We start from the raw sequence: 25,549 nt of genomic DNA, 5'->3' as shown, positions 1-25,549 counted from the left end.
AGGAACAGGCCCTTTGGCCCATCATGGCGAACATGATGCCAAGATAAACTAATTGCCTCTGCTGCACGTGAACCACATCCTTGCTTGTTCATGTGCGTATCCAGCGGCCTCGTAAATGCCACTATCGTATCTGCCTCCACCACCACCCCTGGCAGCACGTTCCGGGCACCGACCACTCTCTGCGTAGAAAACTTGCCCTGCACATCTTCAAATGTTGCCCCTCTCACCTTCAGGCTCTGCCCTTTAGTATTTGATATTTCCATTCTGGGAAAATATTCTGATTGTCCACAATATCAACACCTCGCATAATTGTATGTACGTCTATCATTCAGGGCGGCACAGTGGTTGAGAAGCTGCCTTACCGCGCCAGAGACCCTGGTTCGATCTTGACTACGGGTGCCGTCTGTACGGAGTTTGTACGTTCTCCCCGTCCACCTGCGTGGGTTTCTCCAGGATCTCCGGTTTCCTTGCACACTCCAAAGGCGTACGGGTTTGATAGTTAATTGGCTTGGTAAATTGTCCCGAGTGTGTGCAGGACATACAGCGATTCGTATGCGGGAATCACTGGCCGGCGCGGATTCGGGGAGCCGAAGCGGGATCTCTAAACTAAACTAAACTAAACTAAACCCAATCTGAAGTAGTTTTGTAATGTAGTTACTCTGGGACTGCAGGAAATGTTCTGCACAGCAACTCCCACAAACACTGGCAGCAAAAAGACTGGGTCACATGTCCTTCTGGCGAGATTGGCGATCGCATTATGGTTGGGGCTGAATGTTGATCCAGGAAATTTGAAGAAAGGTTCAGTGCCCCCCTTCAAAATAGGGAGTACAGCAATCAGGAGTGGTTCGATAAACTTGCATTGTTCTCTCTTCAGCACCAGAGATCGAGGGGAGACCTGATGGAAGGATATAAAGCTAGGAGTAGCATAGACATGACAGACAGTCAGAATCATATTTTCCCCCGGGTGGAATTGTCAAAGACTAGAGGGCACAGCTTTAGGGTGCGAGGGGGTGGACGCTGGTAGTTACAAGGTGTAGGAAGGAACTGCAGATGCTGGTTTACACCAAAGAAGAACACAAAGTGCTGGAGTAACTCAGTGGGCCAGGCAGTATCTCTGGAAAAAAGTATTAGGTGACGTTTCGGGTTGAGGCTTTTCTTCAGGGCGAAGAAAGGTTTCGATCAGAAATGTCACCTATTCCTTTTCTCCAGAGATGCTGCCTGACCCGCTGAGTTGCTCCAGCATTTTGTGTCTGTCTTGAGTTAAGAGATGGTCTTGGGATCACGGTTAGCACGTACATGATGGGCTGAAGGGCCTGTTCTTGCGCTAGCACTGTACTGTAATATGTTCTATGAATGTACTCAGCAATGCTATTTGAGTCACAAGGAACTGCAGATGCTGCTTTACAAAACAAAAGTGCTGGAGGAACTCAGTGGGTCAGGCAGCATCTCTGGAGGGAATGGACAGGTGATGTTTCAGGTTGGGATCTTCTTCAGACTGATGGAGTGAGGAGGAGAACCTCACCTCCCTTTTCCAGCTTTCTCTCCCCTCTGCTACAATTAGTCTGAAGAAGATTCAAGACCCAAAACGTTGCCTGTCCATTCCCTCCACAGATGCTGCCTGAAACCTCTGAGTTCCTCCAACACTTTGTCTCTATTTTTAGTAGCTGCAGCCAACAAAGAGTCTGTGCGGCACGGTGGCGCAGCGGTAGGGTCACTGCCTTACAGCGCCAGAGATCAGGGTTCGATCCTGACTACGGGTGCTGTCTGCATGAAGTTTGTACGTTCTCCTCGTGACCATATGGGTTTTCCCCGGGTGCTCCAGTTTCGTCCCGCAATCCGAATCCGAATAGGTTAATTGACTTTGATAAAATTGTAAATTGTCCCTAGTGTGTGTAGGATAGTGCTAGTGTACGGGGTGATCGCTGGTCGGCGCGGACTCAGTGGGCCAAAGGGCATGTTTCCGTGCTGTATCTCTCTCTCTAAATCTAAACTAGAGCTCTACCAGCTGTACCACTAGTGCCACTCATTGCTCCACATTGGGGTTGGTAGTTTCACCCCTGAAGTAACGTTGGCACAGGTTGGCATCCTTCATCAGTTACAGCTTGCAAGGCAGCCTTCCCTCTTGAGTCACGAGGTTGTCGTTTCAAGTCCCACTCCAGAGACTTAGAACATGGTGTATTTTTAAGGCGGAGATCGACAGATTTCTCCCACACTCCAAAGACGTACAGGTATGTAGGTTAATTGGCTGGGTAAATGTAAATGTAAAAATTGTCCCTAGTGGGTGTAGGATAGTGTTAATGTATGGGGATCGTTGGGCGGCACGGACTTGGTGGGCCGAAAAGGCCTGTTTCCGGCTGTATATATATGATATGATGATGATGATATGGTGCGCAGAACAGTAGAGCACAAGAGCGGGCCCTTCGGCCGACAAGTGTCTGTGCCGAACACGATACCAAGGCCAACAGGCCCTTCGTGGACAATGTCCATGCCGAACATAATGCCAAGATAAACCAATCTCCTCTGCCCGCACGTGATTCATATTCCTCCATGTCCCTCTATAAAACCCTCTTAAAATGGCACTATGGTATCTGAAGATAGTCACAAACTGCTGGAGTAACTCAGTGGGTCAGGCAGCAACTCTGGAGAAAAACGATGGGTGATATTTCGGGTGGGGACTGAAGAATGGCCAGTCCTTTTTCTCCAGCGAGGCTGCCTGAGGTACTCCAGCGCTTTGTGTCCACCTGTAACATTAACTCGGATTCTCTCTCCACAGATGCCGCCTGACCTGCTGAGTATCTCCAGTAATTACTGAAATGTCCTTACTGATATTTCCAGCATCTGCAATTTATTTTACTTTACATTGGTTGCTCCGGGCAGTGCAGATTTCAAAGCATTATATAAGATTATTTAAAGAGTGGTGGATTCTTCTGGATGTTATTTTTTTTTAATGAGTTCTGAGAACGAGGGCTATAAAAGCAGGAACACTCTGCCAACTTTTTAAAATATCTTTTGGTTTCGAATCTATATCCCTCTCCCCAAGTCAGGACTCATTCTCCTCTCAAACAGCCAGCTCTATCACACGAGGTAGCACTCTGTTCCACGAGTTAGCATTTCAAAGTTCACATTTAGTTTGCAGTTTGCTTAAGTATAAACAGTCTCCGCCACAGTGGCGCAGCTGGTAGAGCTGCTGCCTCACAACGTCAGGGACGCGGGTTCGATCCTGGCCACGGGTGCTGCCTGTGTGCGGGGATTGCACGCTCTCGCTGGGACCACGTGGGCTTCCTCCGGGTGCTCCCCTTTCACGAGTTCGTAATTCACCGGAGCAGAATTAGGCCATTCGGCCCATCAAGTCGATTTCGCCATTCAATCATGGCTGAACTATCTTTCACTCTCAACCCCATTCTGCTGCCTTCTCTCCATAACCCCTGACACCCGTACTAATGAACAATCTGTCGATCTCCGCCTTAAAAATACACAATAACGGCCTCCATGGCCGTCTGTGGCAAAGAATTCCACAGATTCACCACCTGCTGACGATAGAAATGCCACCTCATCTCCTTTCTATAGGCATGTCCTTTTATTCTTAGTCTGTAAACCTCTTGTGCTAGACTCTCCCACGAGTGTAGTTTCCTCCCACATCCCAAAGACGAGCGGATTTGTAGGTTAATTGGCCCTCTGTGAATTACCCCTAGTCTGTAGGGGATGGATGCAAAATTGGCATAACGCAGAACTAAGGTGAACTGATGATTGGTGTGGATTTGGTGTGCCGGAGAGTCTGTTTCCATGCTGTATCTTTCAGTCTATTTTAAATGTCAGATCGCGTGGGATCTTAGAGATAGCTAGCTGATTGGGGACTGAGATCTGAAGAAGGGTCCCATCCTGAAATGTCACCTGTCCATGTTCCCCAGAGATGCTGCCTGACCTGCTGGGTTACTCCAGCTCTTCGTGTCTATAACTGGACACAGAATTGGCTTCGTGGAAGGAAGCAGAGAGTGATGTGGAAGGTTGCTTCTCGGACTGGAGATTCTGTGCATCTGTGATTCGGTTTGGTTTGGTTTAGGTTAGTTTAGTTTGGTTTAGAGACACAGTATGAAAACAGGCCCTTCGGCCCACCGAGTCCACTCCAACCGCCGATCACCCGTTCGCACTAGTTCTATGTTATCCCACTTTCTCGTCCACTGCCGTCTCATACATTAGGGTCAATTTTACAGAGGGTCAATTAACCTACAAACTTGCATGTCTTTGGGAGAACGTGCAAACCCCACATACAGACAGCACCCAAGGACAGGATGGAACCCAGGTCTCTGGCGTTGTGAGGCAGTGGCACTACCACTGTGCCACAGTGCCCTCCCGGTTGGTGATGGGGTCACAGTTTAAGGATAAGGGGGAAGTCTTTTAGGACCGAGATGAGAAAGTTTCTTTTCACACAGAGAGTGGTGAATCTGTGGAATTCTCTGCCACAGAAGGTAGTTGAGGCCAGTTCCTTGGCTATATTTAAGAGGGAGTTAGATGTGGCCCTTGTTGCTAAAGGGATCAGGGGGTATGGAGAGAAGGCAGGTACGGGATACTGAGTTGGATGATCAGCCATGATCATATTGAATGGCGGTGCAGGCTCGAAGGGCCGAATGGCCTACTCCTGCACCTATTTTCTATGTTTCTATGTTTCTATCTGTCAAGCATAAAGGGCGCAGCTCTGAGGTGAGAGGGACAAATTTTAAAGGTGATGTGCAGGGCAAGTTGACTTACAAACAGAGTGGTGAGTGGCTAGAACACACTGGCAGGGCTGGTGGTGGTGGAGGAGAATACAATAGTGGTGTTTAAGGTGGTTTTAGATAGGTACATGGGTGGGCAGCGAATGAAGGGAATAGATCACCTGCAGGCAGAGGAGATTAGTTTATCTTGGCATCATGTTCAGCATGGACATTGTGGGCTGAAGGGCCTGTTCCTGCGCTGTGCCTTTCAATGCTGAATAGTTTTAAGGTGATGGAAGAAAGTTTGCATGAATTAAAACAAATGGATATCACCTCGATATTGTCTCACTGAACGATCTTCCACTTTACCATTTATACATGTTACTTTGTGCAAATCAGTGCCATTCCACGAGAGGAATAGATCGGGTAGATGCACAGTCTCTTGTCCAGAGTAGGGGAATCGAGGACCAGAGGACATCAGTTTAAAGTGAAGGGGAAAAGATTTAAGAGGCATCTGAAGAGTAACTTTTCCACACAAAGGGTGGTGAATGTATGGATCGAGTTGCCAGATGACGTAGTTGAGGCAGGGACTATCCCAACATTTAAGAAATAATTAGAAAGGTACGTGGATAGGACAGGTTTCAAGGGATATGAGCTAAATGCAGGCAGATGGGGAGTAATGTAGCTGAGACATGATGGCCGACATGGGCAAGTTGGGCCGAAGGGCCTGCTTCCAAACTGTATGCCTCTATGTCTCTATGACTATTTCAATACAATCCTAAAAGGAAGGAACTGCAAGTGCTGGTACATTTATACCAAGCCAATCAGCCTACAAATCTGTACATCTTTGGAGTGTGGGGGAAAACCGAAGATCTTGGAGAAAACCCACACAGGTCACGGGGATGACGTACAAACTCAATACAGACAGCACCCGTAGTCAGGGTCAAACCCGGGTCACTGGCGCTGTAAGCCAGTAGCTCTACCGCTGCAATTAAATACTCTTGACTCTTGACTGTGGCAAACCTCTGCAGCAGAGGAACGCCACCCACAATCAGTACTATCATCAAGAGGAAGCCGCTGGATACCGGTAATGGGCTCAATCTGAAGAAGGGTCTCGACCCGAAACGTCACCCATTTCTTCCATCCAGAGATGCTGTCTGTCCCGCTGAGTTACTCCAGTATTTTGTGTCTATCTTTAGTTACAGTTCCTTTCTGAACAGTTGTGCCTGTCTTGTGAAAAGGTACACCGGACTGCTGTCAGTGTCACTGCAGCTTTGGCCTCTCCATCTCCTGGAGAGTAGATCATAAGGCCATGAGACAAAGGAGCAGAATGAGGCCATTTGGTCCATCGAGTCTACTCCACCGTTCGGTCATGGCTGATCCATTTTCCCCTCTCCATCCCCATTCTCCTGCCTTCCCCCTATGACGTTTGATGCCCTTACTAATTATGAACCTATTGATCTCCGCTTTAAAGATACTCAATGACTTGGCCTCCACCGCCATCTGTGGCAAAGAATTCCACAGATTCACCACCGTCTGGCTCTGGGCCTGCTGCTGAACCCACAGGTGCATTCCTTTAGGGAATAATGACTAGTTTAGTTTACTTTATTGTCACATGTACTGAGGTACAGTGAAAAACCTTTTAGTTGCGTACTATCCAGTCAACAGAAAGACTATACATGATTATAATCAAGCCAGCCACAGTGTACAGATACAGGATGAAGGGTATAGTGTTTAGTGCAAGGTAAAATCCAGTAAAGTCCAATTAAAGATAGTCCGAGTGTCTCCAATGAGGTAGGTGGGAGGTCAGGACCGCTCTCTAGTGGTTGAAAGGATGGTTCAGTTGCCTGATAACAGCTGGCAAGAAACTGGAGGTGTGCACTTTCACACTTCTGTACCTCTTGCCTGTTGGGGAGAGGGGAGAGAGGGAGAGACCGGGGTGAGACTGGTCCTTAGTTCAGTTTCGTTTATTGTCACGTGTACCGAGGTACAGTGAAAAGCTTTTGGCGCGTGCGAACCCAGTCAGCGGAAAGACGATACATGATGACTGAAGACAAGGCCACGAGTTTGCAGCTTGAAGAGTGGTTTCTTGGTGCAAGCCCAGTGTTGATGCCTTTTGAATAGATTCCAAAGGCACACAAGTAGCCTGACTATGAAATGGTTGCAAATTCTCACAAGGAGTCCTTGTCATCCACCCGCACGGACGTACAGATGTTTTTTATTTAAATATTGCATCCCTCTAGCAGCCTGGTCTGGAACAACGTGCCTTTGTTGATGGGCAACTCATGTGAACAACACTGCTCTTAATTCAAGGCTTCGACCCTGGGCTTAAACGAGTGCCTGCAGAATGAGCGCCATACTCTGAGGCTTGAACAAATAATCCACTCTCTGGGCCAGGAGCTTAAGTATATTGGCACTTTCTTCCCTGACCTCACCTACTGATGGCTACAACAAGAAGGACGAGAAACAAGATGGGCCAAGCCATGGCAAATGGAGCTTCGTATAGTCTAGACCGAAGATAGACACAAAATGCTTGAGTTACTCGGGCCTCTCTGGACAAAAGGAATAGGTGATGTTTCGGTTGGAGACCCTTCTTCAGACTGAGAGTCAGGGGGGAGGGAAACTAGAGGTATGAAAAGGTTCTGACCAAATCAGAGCCGGCACTGACGACCAAGGAAAGGTGGAGCCCACAATGGTCTATTGCTGGCTGTGGAAGAGGTGATAACGAAGGGATATATGGGTGCAAGCAGTGACACTCCCCGGAAACTAGTTTACTTTAGTTTCGAGATACAGCGTGGAAACAGGCCCTTCGGTCCACCGAGTCCACACTGACCAACGTTCACCCATGCACAACGTTCACCCGACACACTGAGGCCAATTAACCTATAAACCCACACATCTTTGGAATGTGGGAAGAAATCGAGGCACCCAGAGAAATCTAAGTGGTCACAGGAAGAATGTACAAACTTCATACAGACAGCACCCATCGTCAGGATCGAACCCAGGTCTCTGGCGCTGTAAGGCAGCGACTCTACTACTGCGCCACCATGTCGCTCTTAGACAATATACAATGGACAATAGGTGCAGGAGTAGGCCATTCGGCCCTCTAATGCAATTTAAAGCAGGTAAGTGTGAGATGTGGCATTTTGGGAAGCCAAACCAGGGCAGGGCCTTCACAGTGAACGGTAGGGCCCTGGGGAGTGTTGTAGAACAGAGGGATCAAGCAGTACAGGTACCTAGTTTCCCAAAGGTGGTGTCATAGGTAAATAGTGGTGAAGAAGGCTTTTGGCATGTTGGCCTTTATCAGTCAGGGTATTTAGTATAGAAGATAGACACAAAATGCTGGAGTTACTCAATGGGACAGGTAGCATCTCTGGAGAGAAGGAATGGGTGATGTTTTGGGTCGAGACCCTTAGAAGTAGGGTCTCGACCTGAAATGTCACTCATTCCTTCTCTCCAGAGATGCTGCCTGTCCCGCTGAGTTACTCCAGCATTTTGTGTCTATCTTCGGTTTAAACCAACATATCATATCATATCATATATATACAGCCGGAAACAGGCCTTATCGGCCCTCCAAGTCCGTGCCGCCCAGCGATCCCCGTACATTAACACTATCCTACACCACCCACTAGGGACAATTTTTACATTTACCCAGCCAATTAACCTACATACCTGTACGTCTTTGGAGTACTGCATCTGCAGTTCCTTCCTACACAATTGAGTATAGAAGTTGGGACCTTATGTTACCGTTGTACAAGATGTCGGTGAGGCCACATTTGTAGTACGGTGTGCACCTTTGGTCACCCTGGAATAGGAAAGATGTCATTAAGTTGAAAAAGTGCAGAGAAGATTTATGTTGGCAGGACTCGAGGAACTTTGCTATTGGGAGAGGTTGGGCAGGCACGGACTGGATTCCTTGCAGTGCAAGAGGTTGAGGGGTGAATTCATTGAGGACAATAGATCAATAGATCAATAGACAATAGGTGCAGGAGTAGGCCATTCGGCCCTTCGAGCCAGCACCGTACCGCCATTCAATGTGATCATGGCTGATCAATCACAATCAGTACCAGTGTATAAAATCATGAGGGGAACAGATAGGGTGAATAGATCGGGTAGGTTAATCAGGATCCAGAGAGTGTAGGTTTAAAGGGAGAGGGTGTTGGGTGTAAGGAATGGATTGCCAGAGGAGGTAGTTGAGGGAGATACAATAACAACATTTAAAAGGCATTTGGACAGGTATAAGAAAGTTTTAGCCAAATGTAGGCAAATGGGAGTTGCTTAGATAGGGCATCTTGGTCGGCAGGGATGAGCTGGGACTTGGGGGCTTTTCCCGTGCTGTATGACTCTATCACACTGTGATGTATTGTTTCATTGGTACTGGTGGAAACATGCAACTGTTGAACATTTGGACCCCTCTTTACATTGGAGCAACCTTCTTCAGTTTAGTTTCGAGATTCAGCATGGAAACAGGCCCTTTGTCTCACCATGCTGACCATCGATCAGCTGTTCACATAGCTCTAAGTCATTCCACTTTCTCATCCACTCCCTACACACTAGGGGCAATTTTAGAGAGGCCAATGAACCTACAAACATGCACATCTTTGGGATGTAGGTGAAAACCGGAGCACCCAGAAGAAACCGACGAGGTCACAGGGAGAACGTGCAAACTCCACACACACAGACAGCACCCGAGGTCAGGATCGAACCTGGGTCTCTGGCGCTGTGAGGCAGCAGCTCTACCAGCTGCACAATTGTGCCGTTCTAAGATCATCTTGAGGACCACTGGGTTTAATAGGAATGTATGAATAATTCTTCCAGCTCACATAAAAAACAGAGCATTTGTAAACATTTTAATCCCACGACAGACACACTGACCACAGAAGGACACAAAGTGCTGGAGTAACTCGGCGGGTCAGGCAGTATCTCTGGAGAACATGGATAGGTGACGTTTCAGGTCGGGACCCTTCTTCAGACACACTGACCACTGAGTGAAGCTAAGAGGGGAGTGCTGCTAAGATGCTCAGAAGCCTTAAGACAAATTTCATCTGACAGACTTTGACTTTGGAACTGGTGCGCTACAGTGCTGAGACTATATTCTGCACTCGGTATCTTCCCCTTTGCCCTACCTACTTGAGTTTGACTTGATTGTATTTAAACATGGTATTACCTGAATTGATTAGATAGCATGCAAGACAAAGATTTTCACTGTTGCTCAGTACCACGTGACAGTAATAAATCTAAACCTAAACCTAAAAACAATTTTGCAATTGTGAGTCTGAAACTCACTAGCCTCTAACACCTTCGGACTGAAGAAGTGTCTCGACCCGAAACGTCACCTATTCATTTTCCCCAGAGATGCTCTCTGACCCGCTGAATTACTCCAGCCTTTTGTGTCTGATTTAAACCAGCATCTGCAGTTTCTTCCCACACACAGCCCCTGACACCTCTTTTCCCCATTGACATAATTAACTTTAATAACACAAGGTTTCTTAGGGATGGTATATCTGATCTGTTAGGACAGCATGCGAAACAAAGCTTTTCACTGTTCCGTGGTACCACATGACAATTATAAATCTACACCTAAACCACACTCTGGTATTATAAAGCAGTAGATAAAAAAAGGCAGTGATAGTTTTAAGGTCACCATCAGATTCACTAATGCCTCACTGAACCCAATGATATTATGGTTGGGATGGGGGCCAGGGATATCATTTTGCTTTGGTTCGATGAGGTCCACAAAGGATCTAGTGATCGACTTCAGGAAACAATAGACAATAGACAATAGGTGCAGGAGGAGGCCATTCGGCCCTTCGAGCCAGCACCGCCATTCAATGTGATCATGGCTGATCATTCTCAATCAGTACCCCGTTCCTGCCTTCTCCCCATACCCCCTGACTCCACTATCCTTAAGAGCTCTATCTAGCTCTCTCTTGAATGCATTCAGAGAATTGGCCTCCACTGCCTTCTGAGGCAGAGAATTCCACAGATTCACAACTCTCTGACTGAAAAAGTGGGACACATACCCACACATTTATGGTGCCGTAGTAGAGATGGTTGAAAGCTTCAAGTTCCTCGAAGTAAATATCACCAGCAACGTCCTGGACCAGCCATAACAAAGCAATGGCCAAGAAAGCTCACCAATGCCTCTACTTTCTGAGAAGGTTTAGGACGTTTGGCACATCCCTTACAACTCTCACCAACTTTTATTGGGACGCATCACAGCATGGTTTGGGAACAGCTCCATCCAAGGCAGAAAGAAATTGCAGAGAATTGTGGACGCAGCCCAGACCATCACTCAAACCAACCTCCCTTCCACTGAGTCCAGCTACACTTCAGACCGCCTCGGCAAGGCCAGTAGCATAATCAAGGACCAGTCTCACCCTGATCACTCCCTCTCCTCCACACCCCCATCAGGCAAGAGGTACAGAAGTGTGGAAACGCACACCTCCAGATTCAGGTGTGTTTTCTGCCCAGCTGTTATCCAGCAACTGAATCATCCTTTCATCAACGAGAGAGTGGTCTAGACTTACCATCTATCTCATTTCTAGACCCACTGGACTATCTTAGATCGGACCTTACTGGACTTTATCTTGCACTAAATGTAATTCCCTTTGTCATGTATCTGTACACTGTGCATGGCTCGTTTGCAATCATGTAGAGTCTTTCCGCTGACTGGATAGCACTCAACAGAAGCTTTTCACTGCCCTTCGGTGCCGGCGACAATAGACGAAACTAAACAACTGACACTCGGAAGACTAACTGGCAAGAAGACTCCAGGCGGCACAGTGGCGCAGCGGGTAGAGCCGCTGCCTCACAGTGCCAGAGACGCGGGTGTGATCCTGACCTCGGGTGCTGTCTGTGTGTTTGTGTGTGTGCGCGTGTGTGTGGAGTTTGCACCTTCTCTGGGGCTAGGGTGGAAGAGGGTGGGATCTGTGAGTTCTCACGTTCGGTTAGTGTGGGCTGTGACAGGCCTGACGGAGGCAGGGACGTCAGCAAGACCAGCAGAAGGTGCAGCAGTAACGAGTCAACACAGATCACCATCGCTGCTTGAAAGAACCCGATGTAGCTGCACGACATCTTCCAACACTACTCATGCTCTCCTTCAGAACAAAGCACTGAACAAGCAGTTGGGATTCTTTAACCAAATGGAAAAATGCTCAGTTGCCAAGTCAACGACAAAGGCAGGCTTTGAAAACGATATAGACACAGAGTTCTGCAGGGACTCAGCGGTTCAGGCATCATCTGTGGAAGAAATGGACAGATGACGTTTCGGGGTCTGGACCCTTCTTCAGACTATTTGGTTTTTTTTGCTTGAGATTGCAGAACCTACAGTTTCATGTGCTCCAACCAAGATGATTTGGTTTCTCCTTCATCTCCTGTTTTTGACCTACTTATTGTTTTGTGGATTTCACCGCACAACTACTATCACATCACTGTCACTTATCCCAGCTGCCCACCCCCTCACCTGTATCCACCTATCACTTGCCAAGCTTTGTCCTGCCCCCCACCCCCTCACCTGTATCCACCTATCACTTGCCAAGCTTTGTCCTGCCCCCCCACCCCCTCACCTGTATCCACCTATCATTTGCCAGTGTTTGTCCTACCCCCCCATCTCCCCTCCACCTCTCTTCCAGCTTTCTTCCCCCTACTACAACCAGACTAAAGAAGGGTCCCAACCCGAAACGTTACATCCACGTTCTCCACAGATACTGCCCAACTCGCTGAGTTACTCCAGCACTTTGTGTCTTTTCTTTACTCTCTACCTGGCTTTAGTGGTGAGGTTCATGCTTACTCCCCAACCCATTATGTCCAAAAATCAAGTTGCAACACAAATTCAGGTCATAAATATCATTTATATGGATATGTACATATATAATATCCTCCTCATCTGTATCAGCCTGTTACCTATCAGGCTTTGTCCTGCCCCTCCTTTCTTCCCCCCTCCCCAGCTTTCTTCTCCCCCCACAACAATCGGTCTGAGAAAGTGTCCTAACCCAAAATGTCACCTAACCATGTTCCCCAGAGATGCTACCCGACCCGTTGAGTTACTCCAGCACCTTGTGTCTTCTTTTGTAAACTATCCTCTGCAGTTCCTTGTTTCGGTATATATATATATATCATAGAAATGATTTTGAGCATAGAACATTGACCTTAGAACTGTAAGGTGCAAGAACAGGCCCTTCAGCCCACAATGTCTGTGCCGCACATGATGCCATGACCATCTCTTATCTACCTGTGCATAATCCATATCTGTCCATTCCTGCATATCCACGTACCTGTACAAAAGTCTCTTAAATGCCACTATCATATCTGCCTCCAGCACCAGCCATGGCAGCGCGTTCCAGGTATCAATAGACAATAGGTGCAGGACGAGGCCATTCGGCCCTTTGAGCCAGCACCGCCATTCAATGTGATCATGGCTGATCATTCTCAATCAGTACCCCGTTCCTGCCTTCTCCCCATACCCCCTGACTCCGCTATCCTTAAGAGCTCTACCCAGCTCTCTCTTGAATGCATTCAGAGAATTGGCCTCCACTGCCTTCTGAGGCAGAGAATTCCACAGATTCACAACTGTCTGACTGAGAAAGTTTTTCCTCATCTCAGTTCTAAATGGCCTACCCCTTATTCTTCAACTGTGGCCCCTGGTTCTGGACTCCCCCAACATTGGGAACATGCTTCCTGCCTCTAACGTGTCCAACCCCTTAATAATCTTATATGTTTCGATAAGATCTCCTCTCGTCCTTCTAAATTCCAGTGTGTACAAGAGTATTCCAGTGTATCGCCATCCTCTGTGTAAAAGAGATTGCCCTGCACATCTCTGTTAAATGTTACCCCTCTCACCGTAAAGCTATGCTGTATGGTACTTGATTTTTCCACCCTGGGGAATATTTTCAAGGGGTGTGATTCATGGCCTTCCCGTTGCCCTGTCTTGTTGTTTAAGTGAGTGTTCGAGGACAAGATAAGCGCGAGTACAGTGGGACCTGTGAGTGCTCATCTTCGTCTAGTTTAGCTTAGTTTAGTTTCAAGATAAACGCAAGGAAACAGGCCCTTCGGCCCACTGAGCCCGCACCGACCAGTGATCCCCGCACACTAACACTATCCTACACACACTAGGGACAATTTGTTTTTACATTTATACCAAGCCAATTAACCTGCAAATCTGTACGTCTTTGGAGTGCGGGAGGAAACTGAAGATCTCGGAGAAAACCCACGCAGGTCAAGGGGAGAACGTACAAACTCCGTACAGACAGCACCCATAGTCAGGATCGAAGCCGGGTCTCTGGCGCTGTGAGGCAGCAGCTCTACCGCTACGCCACCATGCCGTTGTTTGTCTGGGCTGTGACAGGCCTGACGTAGGCAGAGACGTCAGCAAGACCAGCAGAAGGTGCAGCAGTAACAAGCCAACACAGATCTACTTCGCTGCTTCAAAGAACCCGATGTAGCTGCACGACATCTTCCAACACTACTCATGCTCTCCTTCAGAACAAAGCACTGAACAAGCAGTTGGGAAGTTCTCAAAACAAATGGAAATATGCTCAGTTTCCAAGTAAATAACAAAGGCAACCTTTGAAATCGATATAGACACAGAGTTCTGGAGGAACTCGACGCGTCAGGAAGCATCTGTGGAGGGAAATGACGGGCGGCTTTTCAGGTCGGGACCCTTCTTCAGTCCGACCCCGAAGCGTGGCCTGTCCTCCCCAGAGGCTGCCTGACCCGTTGAATTCGTCCAGCACTTTGTCTCTTGCAAAAGTCGGGGTTGAAATAGCTTAGCAGAATGCTGCCTGGATTAGACAGCGTCAGCTACAGGGAGAGGTTGGGGAAATTTGGATTGTTTTATCTGGAGCGCCAGAGGTTGCGGGCAGATCTGATAGAAGTGTATAAAATTATAAAAGGCACAGATAGGGTAGACAGTCAGAACCTTTTTCCCAGTGTGTACGTGTCAAACACTAGAGGGCATAGCTTTAAGGTGAGAGCGGGGGGGAGGGGGATTTAAAGGAAATGTGTGGAGCATGTTTGTTTTACACAAAGGGTGGTGGGTGCCTGGCACACGCTGTCAGGGGTGGTAATGGAGGCAGATACAATGGAGGTGTTTAAGAGGCTTTTAGATGGCCACACAGATATGCAAGGAATGGAGGGATATGGATTAAGTGCAGGCAGAGGAGATTAGTTTCTTTTGGGCATCGTGTTCGGCACAGACATTGTGGGCCGAAGGGCCTGCTCCTGTGCTGTACTGCTCGATATTCTATGTTTTATGATAGTTGCAACATAGGCAAAATGTCCTCCATAATGTAAAAGGATTATTGCACAAAAGGAGTGAGCAGTTGGGTATGTAGGGAATGGAGGGCTATGCATCAAGTGCAGGCTGAGGAGACGAGTTCATCTTGGCATCATGTTCAGCATGAACATTGTGGTCCGAAGGTCCTGCTTGTGTGAAGCATTGTGCTATGTTCTATGTTTTTCCAGCATCTGCAATTTCTAGTGTCTCCACATTGAAAATGACTATATTTAAGTCTTTTTATTTTGCACTTTGTAGAGGGCAATTTTCATTGATAATATGCTTAAATTTGGAAACAATAACCTCAGCTCTCCTTGCTGGTATATTGTGAATGACCAAGGCTTAAAGGTGGTAGACATTGCTTCTGGGTCACTGCCATTTGACCATTCCTCTCTGCCTCTCATCAAAGTACCATCTAGGTTTGGGTTTAGATTTATTATTGTCACATGTGCCGAGGTACAGTGGAAAGCTTTGTTTTACATGCTGTCCAAACAGATCAGATATACCGTATATAAATACAATAATTCCTTCTTCCTCATTCTTTAGACTTTGGAGATACGGTTTGGAGATACGGTGTGGAGACGGGCCCATCGGCCCACTGAGTCCATGCCGAACAGCGATCACCCCATACATGAGCACCATCCTACGTACCAGGGATAATTTTACATTTACAGAAGCCAATTAACCTACAAACGAACCTGCATGCCTTTGGATCGTGGGATGAAACCGGAGCACCCGGGAAAAACCCACAAGGTCCCAGTGAGAACGTACAAACTCCATACGGACAACACCCATGGACAGGATCAATCCTGGGGTCTCTGGCACTCTGATGCAGCAATTCTGTGCCAATCTGCACTTCCTTTATAGCGTTCAATTAAACAACAAAAAAAAGCCTTGGCTCCTTCTTTTCAGGTTCCGGGTATTGCAAGCTTTGTAAGCGTTTCGCTACCAAGGTCTCTCTGGAGGATTATCACCATTCATCATTTCGTCTTTGTCCGCACCTGACAAAAGATGATCGATCAAGGTGGAGGATTAATTCTGTTCCTCGCTCCGCACATGATGATTGTGACAAATGTTTTCTCCTGTCAGTTCCTTTCATAATCTTATCCCTTCAGCTCCGGAGATATTTCACGTCATCTCAACGTGGGAAGAGTAAATTCAGCACAGAGTGTTGACGAAAGTCTTTTCCCAGGGTGGAGATTCTAAAACTAGAGGGCGTGGGTTTAAGGTGAGAGGGGAGAGATAGAAAGGGGAAGCCACAGGCAGGTCAGAGGGTGGTGGGTTTAGTTTAGTTTAGTTTAGAGACACAGCGTGGTGACAGGCCCTTCGGCCCACCGAGTCCGTGCCGACCAGCGATCACCATGTAGACACGCACGAGGGACAATTTACAATTTGTACCAAAGCCGATTAACCTACAAACCGGTACATCTTCGGAGGAGCCCGGAGCACCTGGAGAAAACCCACGCAGGTCACAGGGAGAAGGTACAAACCCCGTACGGACGGCACCCGTAGTCAAGATGGAATCCGGGTCTCTGCCGCTGTAAGGCAGCAACTCTACCGCTGCGCCACCGTGTCGGGTGTATGGAACAAGCTGCCAGAGGAGTGGCAGAGCCAGCTACAATGACAACGCTTAAAGGACAGGGTATATGGATAGGAAAGGTGTGGAGGGACATGGTCCAAAGGCCCTTACTGTACTGTCTTTACACTCACAAATGTGGGGCCAAATTCTTCACTTGGTCCATTCAAACGTCCATCATGCAAACCGACCTCCCTTCCATTGGCTCCATCTACACCACGCTGCCTCGGCAAGGCTACCACCATAATCAAGGACCAGTTCCACCCTGCTCACTCCCTTTTCTCCCCTCTCCCATCAGAATCAGAATCAGAATAGCCTTTACTGTCAACCAAAAAAAACTAGTCTTTTAGACGAAATTCCGCTACCCACAGTCCAACAATAAGAGCAATAAAAATAAGCAATAACACACACACAATCACAAACCAACACAAAACAAAAAAAGGAGACATCCATCACAGTGAGTCTCCTCCAGTCACTTCTTCACTGTGATGGAAGGCCAGAATGTCTGTTCTCTTCCCCTGCCGTCTTCTCCCACGTTCAGGTTGTTGAAGTTGCCACGTTCCAGGCCGCGCCGGACGATGAAAGGTACAGAAGTTTGAAAATGCAAACCTCCAGATTCAGAGCCAGATTCTTCCCAGCTGTTATCAGGCAGCTGAACCGTTCCCTCTCCAGCTAGAGAGCGGTCCAGACCTTCCATCTACCTCATTGGAGACCATCAAACTAGCTTCAATTACACTTTCCTAGACGTTATCTTGCACTAAATAATGCACCCTTGATCCTTTGTCAGTGGATGACTTGATTGTAATCCTGTATTATCTTTTCACTGGCTGGGAGCATGCAAAGCTTTTCACTGTAGTGAAAAGCTACACGTGACAATAATAATAAACGAAACTAAAGTTTGCAGATGACACCACCGCAGTTGGCCGATCTTGAACAATGGCAAGTACAGGAAGGAGATAGAGAGTTTAGGAACATGGTGCCAAGGCAATGACCTCTCCCTCAATCTCCGCAAGACAAAGGAACTGACCATGCAGCAAAGGGGGAATTCATGACCTAGACAGTATCAATGGTGCCAAAGTAGAAATGGGCGAGAGGTGTAAATATCACCAACACTGTCAATTGCCTCATGTGAAGGAAGAAAGTGGATAACATGCAACTAGTGTGCATGAGCGATCGATGGTCAGAGTGGACTTGGTGGGCCGAAGGGCCTGTTTCCATGCTGTATCTTATATACCAGAAGGATAGCTGGATTTCAGGATATTAGCTACAGGGAGAGGTTGGGCAGACTTGTGTAGGGAGAATCTGGAGATGCCGGTTTGCACCGAAGAGAGACACAAAATGCTGGAGTAACTCAGCGGGTCAGGCAGCATCTCTGGAGAGAAGGAACGGGCGACGTTTTGGGTCGATACCCTTCTTCAGGCTGACTTGGATTGTTTTCTCTGGAACGCCAGAGGTTGTGGGGAGACCTGAGAGAAGTATTAAAGGTTATGAGAGGCATAAATAGGGGAGACAGTCTGAACCTTTTTCCCCACGATGGAAATATCAAATAGCATTTTATTGTCACATGCACCTGGGAACAATAAATTTCCTCTTTTGCCTACATTTATGTACAAATTATGTACAAATACGAGAAGGCATAGTTTTCAGGTGGGAGGGACAATGTTTAAAGGAGATGTGTGAGGGGAAACTTTTCACACAGAGGGTGCTGAGGCCTGGATTGCACTGCTAGGGGTGGTGAGGGTAGTGGCATTTAAGACACTTTTAGAAACATATAGAAAATAGGTGCAGGAGGAGGCCATTTGGCCCTTCGAGCCAGCACTGCCATTCATTGTGATCATGGCTGATCATGCACAATCAGTAACCCGTGCCTGCCTTCTCCCCATATCCCTTGATTCCACTAGCCCTTAGAGCTCTATCTAACTCTCTTTTAAATTCATCCAGTGAATTGGCCACCACTGCCTTCTGTGGCAGAGAATTCCACAAATTCACAACCCTCTGGGCGAAGAAGTTTCTTCTCACCTCAGTTTTAAATGGCCTCCCCTTTATTCTTAGACTGTGGCCCCTGGTTCTGGACTCCCCCAACATTGGGAACATTTTTCCTGCATCTAGCTTGTCCAGTCCTTTTATAATTTTATGCGTCTCTTTAAGATCCCCGCTCATCCTTCTAAACTCCAGTGAATACAAGCCCAGTCTTTCCAATCTTTCCTCATATGACAGTCCCGCCATCCCGGGGATTGATCTCGTGCACCTACGCCTCAATAGCAAGGACGTCCTTCCTCAAATTAGGAGACCAAAACTGCACAGAATACCAGACTGTGGTCTCACCAGGGCTCTGTACACCTGCAGAAGAACCTCTTTACTCCTATACTCAAATCCTCTCGTTGTAGGATAGGCACATAAATTGGCAGGGAGTGGAGAAATATGGATTATGTGCAGGCAGATAAGAGTTGGTCTTGGCATCATGTTCGGCACAGATATTGTGGATGGAAGGGCCTATTGTTGTGCTGTACTGTAGAAAGAAGGAACTGTGGATGGTGGTTTACCGAGGAAAGACACAACGTGCTGGAGTAACTCAGCAGGTCAGGGAGCATCTCTGGAGAAGATGGATAGGTGATGCTTTGGGTCAGGGCAGTTCTTCAGACTGATTCAGTCTTCAGTCTTCAGAAAGGAAACAACCTGAAATCGTCACTTATCCATGTTCTCCAGCAATGCTGCCTGACCCACTGAGTTAGTGTCTTGGAGTGTGGACACAGGCCCTTTAGCCCAACTTGCCCACGCCAACCAACATGCCCCATCTACATTAGTCCCACCTGTCTGCATTTGGCCCATAGCCCTCTAAACCTATCCTATCCTATGCAACTGTCTAAATGGCTACGTACCTGCCTCCATTATCTCCTCCGGCAGCTCGTTCCTTATACTAACCACCCTCTGTGTATAAAAAAGTGCCCCTGAAGTTTCTATTAAATCTTTCGCCCCTCACCTTAAGCCCATGTCCTCTGGTTCTCAATTCACTACTCTGGGTAAAAGACTCTGTGTGTTACCCTATCTATTCCTCTCATGATGTTTTACACCTCTATATGATCACCCCTCATCCTCCTGTGCTCCAAGGAATAAAGTCCTAGCCTACTCAACTTCTCCCTATAGCCCAGGCCCTCGAATCCTTGCTCCATCCTTGTAAATCATCCTTCCAGTTACTCCAGCACTTTGCGTCTTTGCTGTGCTGCACTGCGCAATGTTTTACGTTCCAAACTAAACTAAAACGGTAGTGGTGGCGCAATGGCACAGCGATAGATCTGCTCTCTTACAGCGCCAGAGACCCGGGATCCATCCTGACTATGGAAGCTATATGTTCGGAGTTTGTACGTTTTCCCTGTGACAGCGTGGGTTTTCTCCGGGTGCTCCAGTTTTCCCCCACACTCCAAAAACATACAAATTTGTAGGTCAATTGGCTTCTGCAATTTGTTCCTCGTGTGTATAGAATAGCGTTAGTGTGCATGGATCGCTGGTCGGCGTGGACTCGTTGGGCTGAAGTGACGCTGCGTCCCTAAAACTACATCTAAAACAAAGAAAAAACTAATAATACTATCTGTACCTTGCGGGCGTGCAAGCTGCATCCCAGCTTTCAGACGGCAAGGCATCACCCGCAAGGGTGTAAATGTTACCCGCATACTGCTGTTCCCCAGTCCACGGAGCAGTTAACAGGGGCCGTAACATCCACCTCCACTGACTGCAGCTGCTGTCTGCACACCATATGTGAACCAGTTAACTATAAACTGTCTGTTCACACTCCCTCATCTGAGCTCAGGTCTGTACCTCTCTGTTATGGGGCTCGTGAATTCCAAATCTCCGAATAGACTCCCTATTGAACCTTCCTTTCTTCTCTGGACACTCTGCCAGTTTCTCTAGACGATCCTCGCAGACTCAGATGCCCGATTCAGGATCGGATGAACGAGCTGCCTTTGGCTCTGCCCTGTCCAGCCTCTCGGAAGGGAGAGTCAGCGCTTTGTACAGGATCGCTGTCGTTACCTGGTGCAGCGATAAGCATCTTGATTGCTTCCTTGGCTCGCTCGTCGTGTCGTGGGGACAGGCACCGCTCGACTTCTGCCTGATCACCCACCTCTGCCGGAGGATGGAGGCAAACAAGCTGCAGACGCTGCAGTCTTGAGTAAAGCACAAAGTGCTGGAGGAACCCAGTGGGTCAGGCGGGTGTTCCAGTCTGAAGAAGGACCTCGACCCAGGACTCTCTCCCAGCTTTCTGCTCCCGCCCACTACAATCAGTCTGAAGAAGGGTTCCGACCCGATACGTCACCTTTCCATGTTCTCCAGAGATGCTTCCTGACCCACTGAATTACTCCAGCACTTTCTGTCCTTTTGTGTATTAACCAGCACCTGCAGTTCTTTGATTCAGCATCTCTGTCTGAATTCAAATCCGCATTTTCTCCTTATCATCTTATCTCAAATCTTTTGTCATTTCAACTTCAGCCTATGTCCACACATCTACCAATCGAACCTCCCTCACATGTATCCACCTATCACTCGCCAGGCTTTGTCCACACATCTACCAATCGAACCTCCCTCACATGTATCCACCTATCACTCGCCAGGCTTTGTCCTGTCCCCACCTCTCCTTTTCCAGCTTTCTCCTCCCACCTACTACAATCGGTCTGAAGAAGGGTCCCGACCCGATACGTCACTAATCCATGTTTTCCAGAGATGCTGCCTGGCCCGCTGAGTTACTCCAGAACTATTTTATTCTGTTGGTGCTGTTTTGCCTCCAATCCTTTTCTCAAGCTGACAATGGTTGGACTGCTTCTGGCCAGCACGCCGTCACAGCTGGCAGAGCTGCTGTCTCACAGCGCCAGAGACCTGGGTTCTCCGTGGGACAGCGTGGGCTTCCTCCGGGTGCTCCGGATTCCTCCCACATCCCAAACACGTGCGGGTTTGCAGGTTAATTGCCCCCTAGTGTGTAGGGAGTGGATGCGAAAGTGGGATATCATAGAACCAGTGTGAACGAGTGATCAATGGTCGGCATGGACGCGGTGGGCCGAAGGGCCTGTTTCCATGCTGTACCTTTCAATCTAAGCTGTGGAGTAATTATCCAAATGGTATAATGGACTAGGGTGTAAAGGTACAATACAGGGATAGGAAGTTTCATTGGCCTGTTGCAGGCACTCCCTGACTTACGTAAATAGGCGACGTGGCGCAGCGGTAGAGTTGCTGCCTTACAGCGAATGCAGCGCCGGAGACTCAGGTTCGATCCTGACTACGGGTGCTGTCTGTACGGAGTTTGTACGTTCTCCCCGTGACCTGCGTGGGTTTTCTCCGAGATCTTTGGTTTCCTCCCACACTCCAAAGACGTACAGGTATGTAGGTTAATTGGCTGGGTAAATGTAAAAATTGTCCCTAGTGGGTGTAGGATAGTGTTAATGTACGGGGATCGCTGGGCGGCATGGACTTGGTGGGCCGAAAGGGCCTGTTTCCGGCTGTATATATATGATATGATATGATATGTAAACTCGCACTTACACAAGCACATCTTTAAGCCCACTGCTTTATTTCTGTTACTGTGCTACTGCCATTGCATGCAGCTGTTTTCACAAACTAGTCTGCTGTTCTCGTGGATGCTCCCCCTGTGGCCTCCATGTTAGAGCTCCACTGTGGTCTCCATGTCAGAGCTCCCCTGTGGTCTCCGCGCTGGAGCTCCCCCGTGATCTCCGTGTCAGAGCTCCCTCATGGTCTCCATGTCAGAGCTCCCCCATGGTCTCCGCGCTGGAGCTCCCCCGTGGTCTCCATGTTGGAGCTCCCCTGTGTTCTCCGCGCTGGAGCTTCCCCGTGGTCTCCACGCCGGAGCTCCCCGTGGTCTCCACGCCGGAGCTCCCTGTGGTCTCCGTGCCGGAGCTCCCTCATGGTCTCCGTGTCACAGCTCCACCTGTGGTCTCCACGCCGGAGCTCCCCGTGGTCTCCGTGCCGGAGCTCCCTCATAGTCTCCGTGTCAGAGCTCCCTCATGGTCTCTGTGTCAGAGCTTCCCCGTGGTCTCCGCACCAGTGCTCCCCCATGGTCACACTAGGGGGCAATTTACAGAGGGCTAACTAACCCACAAACCCGCACGTCTTTGCCATGTGGGAGGAAAGTGGAGCACCCGGAGGAAACCCACGCGGTCACAGGGAGAACGTGCAAACTCCACACAAAGCCAACACCTGAGGACAGGATCCAACCCGTGTCTCTGCCTCTGGGAGATCAGTGGCCCTACCCGCCGTGCCACTGTGCCGCCCCAAAAGGAAGTGGTAGTTTGAGCAAAGTAACTGTGGCAGAAGATCTGACCGCTTTTTTAATTTAAAGACCGGCCCTTCAGGCAACTCGTTAACCAGAGTATCTCTCGAGCCGCACGAAATCTCCTAAAAAGAAAGCTTTTTAGTTAGCTGTTTCCTTTCCAAGCTCAATGAAAACAATCACTGCCAATTTGGTATAAATCATCTCTCAACGTGTAATTGCCTCTTGTTAGTCAGAGGAAGAGGTCCATACCATCTTAATGCTAACTATTTTAACTCCCCTTCTCATTCCCACACTGACCTTTCTGACCTGGGCCTCCTCCACTGCCAGAGTGAGGCCACACACAAACTGGAGGAACAGCACCTCATATTCCGCTTGGGTAACTTACAACCCAATGGTATGAACATTGAATCTCCAATATATGTAATTAACTTACACCCCCCCCCCTTCCCCTCCTTGACTGCTGTGGAGGTCAAGCCATTGGGTATTGTTAAAGCGGGTTCTGGGTTAGTAAGGGTGTCAGAGGTTATGAGGAGAAGGCAGGAGATTAGGGTTGAGAGGAAAATTAGATCAGCCATGATTGAAAGGCAAAGCAAATACGATGGGCCGAATGGCCTAATCATGGTATTTCCCGCCCCCTTTATCCCCCTCTCTTCGCTATGCCCCATTTCCCCTCCCCTCCATCCCCTTCCACCGACATCCCTTCCTCTTCTACCTTTATCACCTTGTTTCTGATTTTTGTTACGTTCCATCATTGGGCCTTGTCGAAGCATCTGCCAATCAGCAATTCCCCCCGCCTTTATCCACCTACAGCTTGTGCAGGAAGGAACTGCAGATGCAGGTCTAAACGGAAGATGGACACAAAAAGCCTCAGTAACCCAATGGGCCACGCAGCACCTCTGGAGAAAAGAAATAGGTGGTTTCAGGTCCAGACCCTCCTTCGGGCCTTGAAGAAGTCTGAAGAAAGGTCTCGACCCAAAACGTCACTTTCCTTTTCTCTAGGGTTGCTGCCTGACCCTCTGAGTTACTGCAGTTTTTTGTGTCTATCCACCTATCACTCGCCAGGCTGTGTGCTGCCCCCACCACTATATCCAGTTATATCCCCCCCCCTACCACAATCAGTCTGACGAAGGGTATCGGCCTGAGACATCACTTGTCCATGACGTCCAGAGATGCTGTCTGACCCGCTGAGTTATTCCAGCACCTTGTGTCCTTATTTTTATTGCTAACTTCCTTCCCTCCCATAGTAAAATATGAACTGAGATGCTACTGTTAGGCAGTCTTGTGGCATAACTCTGGACAATCAAAGGCATCACCCTCTGAATGTGGGGCAAATATTTTGCTGATATGTTGCCCATGGTGCTCATAAGTAATACTGAGAGAAAGCGCGCTCTCTCTCTCTCACTCTCTCTCTCTCTCTCTCTCTCTCTCTCTCTCTCTCTCTCTCTCTCTCTCTCTCTCTCTCTCTCTCTCTCTCTCTATCTATCTATCTCTCCCTCCCTCTCGCTCTCTCCCTCTCCCTCCCTCTCTCTGCCCAGTGTTGGATTAACATAGTAGCAAAAGTAGCATTTGCTACGGGCCCCGCACTTTCGAGGGCCCCGCCCGCGCTAAATGCACACAACAGCCAACCCCGAGACACAGACCCTCACCCCCCCCACACACACACACACACCCTGAGAAACAGAGACCAGCAGCAAGACAGAGCCAGGCAGCGGCAGCGGCACAGAGGTGAGAGACAGGGGTAGACTGTGGGGTGACGAGGGTTGCCAACTGTCCCTTATTAAACTGGGACATCCCGTATTTTGGGCAAAACGTGTTTGTCCCGTACGGGACCGCCCTTGTCCCGTATTAGGCCCGCGGGCCGCAGTAGGCTCCGACACTGTAGGCCCGGACAGTGTAGGCTAACGGAGATCATTAACGTTAACGGAGTTCGGGGAGCGGGGCCGAGTGTGTTCGGGGCCGAGTGGGTTCGGGGAGCGGGGCTGAGTGTGTTCAGGGCCGAGTGTGTTCGGGGCCGAGTGTGTTCGGGGCCGAGTGTGTTCGGGGAGAGGGGCCGAGTGTGTTCGCCAAACGGAGGTTGTAACCCGCCTCTCGGCCCGTGTGGCCGCCGTTGGTGGAGCGGGAGCACGTGGCCGCTGGCTGGGTGAGGTCACATGGGGCCCGGGCAGTGACGTCACCTTGTTCCGTATTTAAGGCCCCTTTATAACATATGCTACGGGCACTAGCTTAATCTGGCCCTATCTCCCTCTCCCTCTCCCTCTCCCTCTCCATCTCCCTCTCCCTCTCCCTCTCCCTCTCCCTCTCCCTCTCCCTCTCCCTCTCCCTCTCCCTCTCCCTCTCCCTCTCCCTCTCCCTCCCTCTCTTTCTCTCTCTCTCTCTCTCTCTCCCCCCACCCCCCGCCTCTCTCTCTCTCTCTCTCTCTCTCTCTCTCTCTCTCTCACTCTCGCTACCTCTCTCGGTGAATGTAAATGTAATGAGCCACGTGGACCAGTAATAAAAGGCTCCTGTCTCAGAAAGTCATTGAAATGCCATCTGGTGATTTCTTTGACGTAAGCAAATGTTTAAAAAAACCCTCAAGTGCTTGGTTTGAGGGTAAAGCTGCCTTTTGTGGCGATGCTGGGTTAGTGCATGACTAAAGATGGTCTGTTGTTGTCAGCTGGGACGAGAGGGAGAGGGGGTTGAGAGGACGGGAGAGAGAGAGAGAGAGAGAGAGAGAGAGAGAGAGAGAGAGAGAG

General features: G+C 48.7%; 1 protein-coding gene across 3 annotated transcripts in view; it reads right to left on the bottom strand.

Annotated features, from left to right (window-relative positions):
• Positions 1-25,549, bottom strand: part of pde3a (phosphodiesterase 3A, cGMP-inhibited) — a 384,185-nt gene that overhangs the window by 139,583 nt on the left and 219,053 nt on the right. The window contains exon 1 of one of the 3 annotated variants that reach the window (XM_078419980.1): positions 8,364-8,492. The exons of the other annotated variants lie outside the window; for them this stretch is intronic. Coding sequence (XP_078276106.1) covers positions 8,364-8,387 — 24 coding nt within the window. The 5' untranslated portion in view covers positions 8,388-8,492. Of the gene's footprint in view, positions 1-8,363; positions 8,493-25,549 lie in introns of those variants that run through there. 3 annotated transcript variants of the gene reach the window in all.

The sequence above is a fragment of the Rhinoraja longicauda genome, chromosome 23 (genome assembly GCF_053455715.1).
Source record: "Rhinoraja longicauda isolate Sanriku21f chromosome 23, sRhiLon1.1, whole genome shotgun sequence".
Classification (NCBI taxonomy): Eukaryota; Metazoa; Chordata; class Chondrichthyes; order Rajiformes; family Arhynchobatidae; genus Rhinoraja; species Rhinoraja longicauda.
This window is presented reverse-complemented; position numbering and strand designations above follow the sequence as displayed.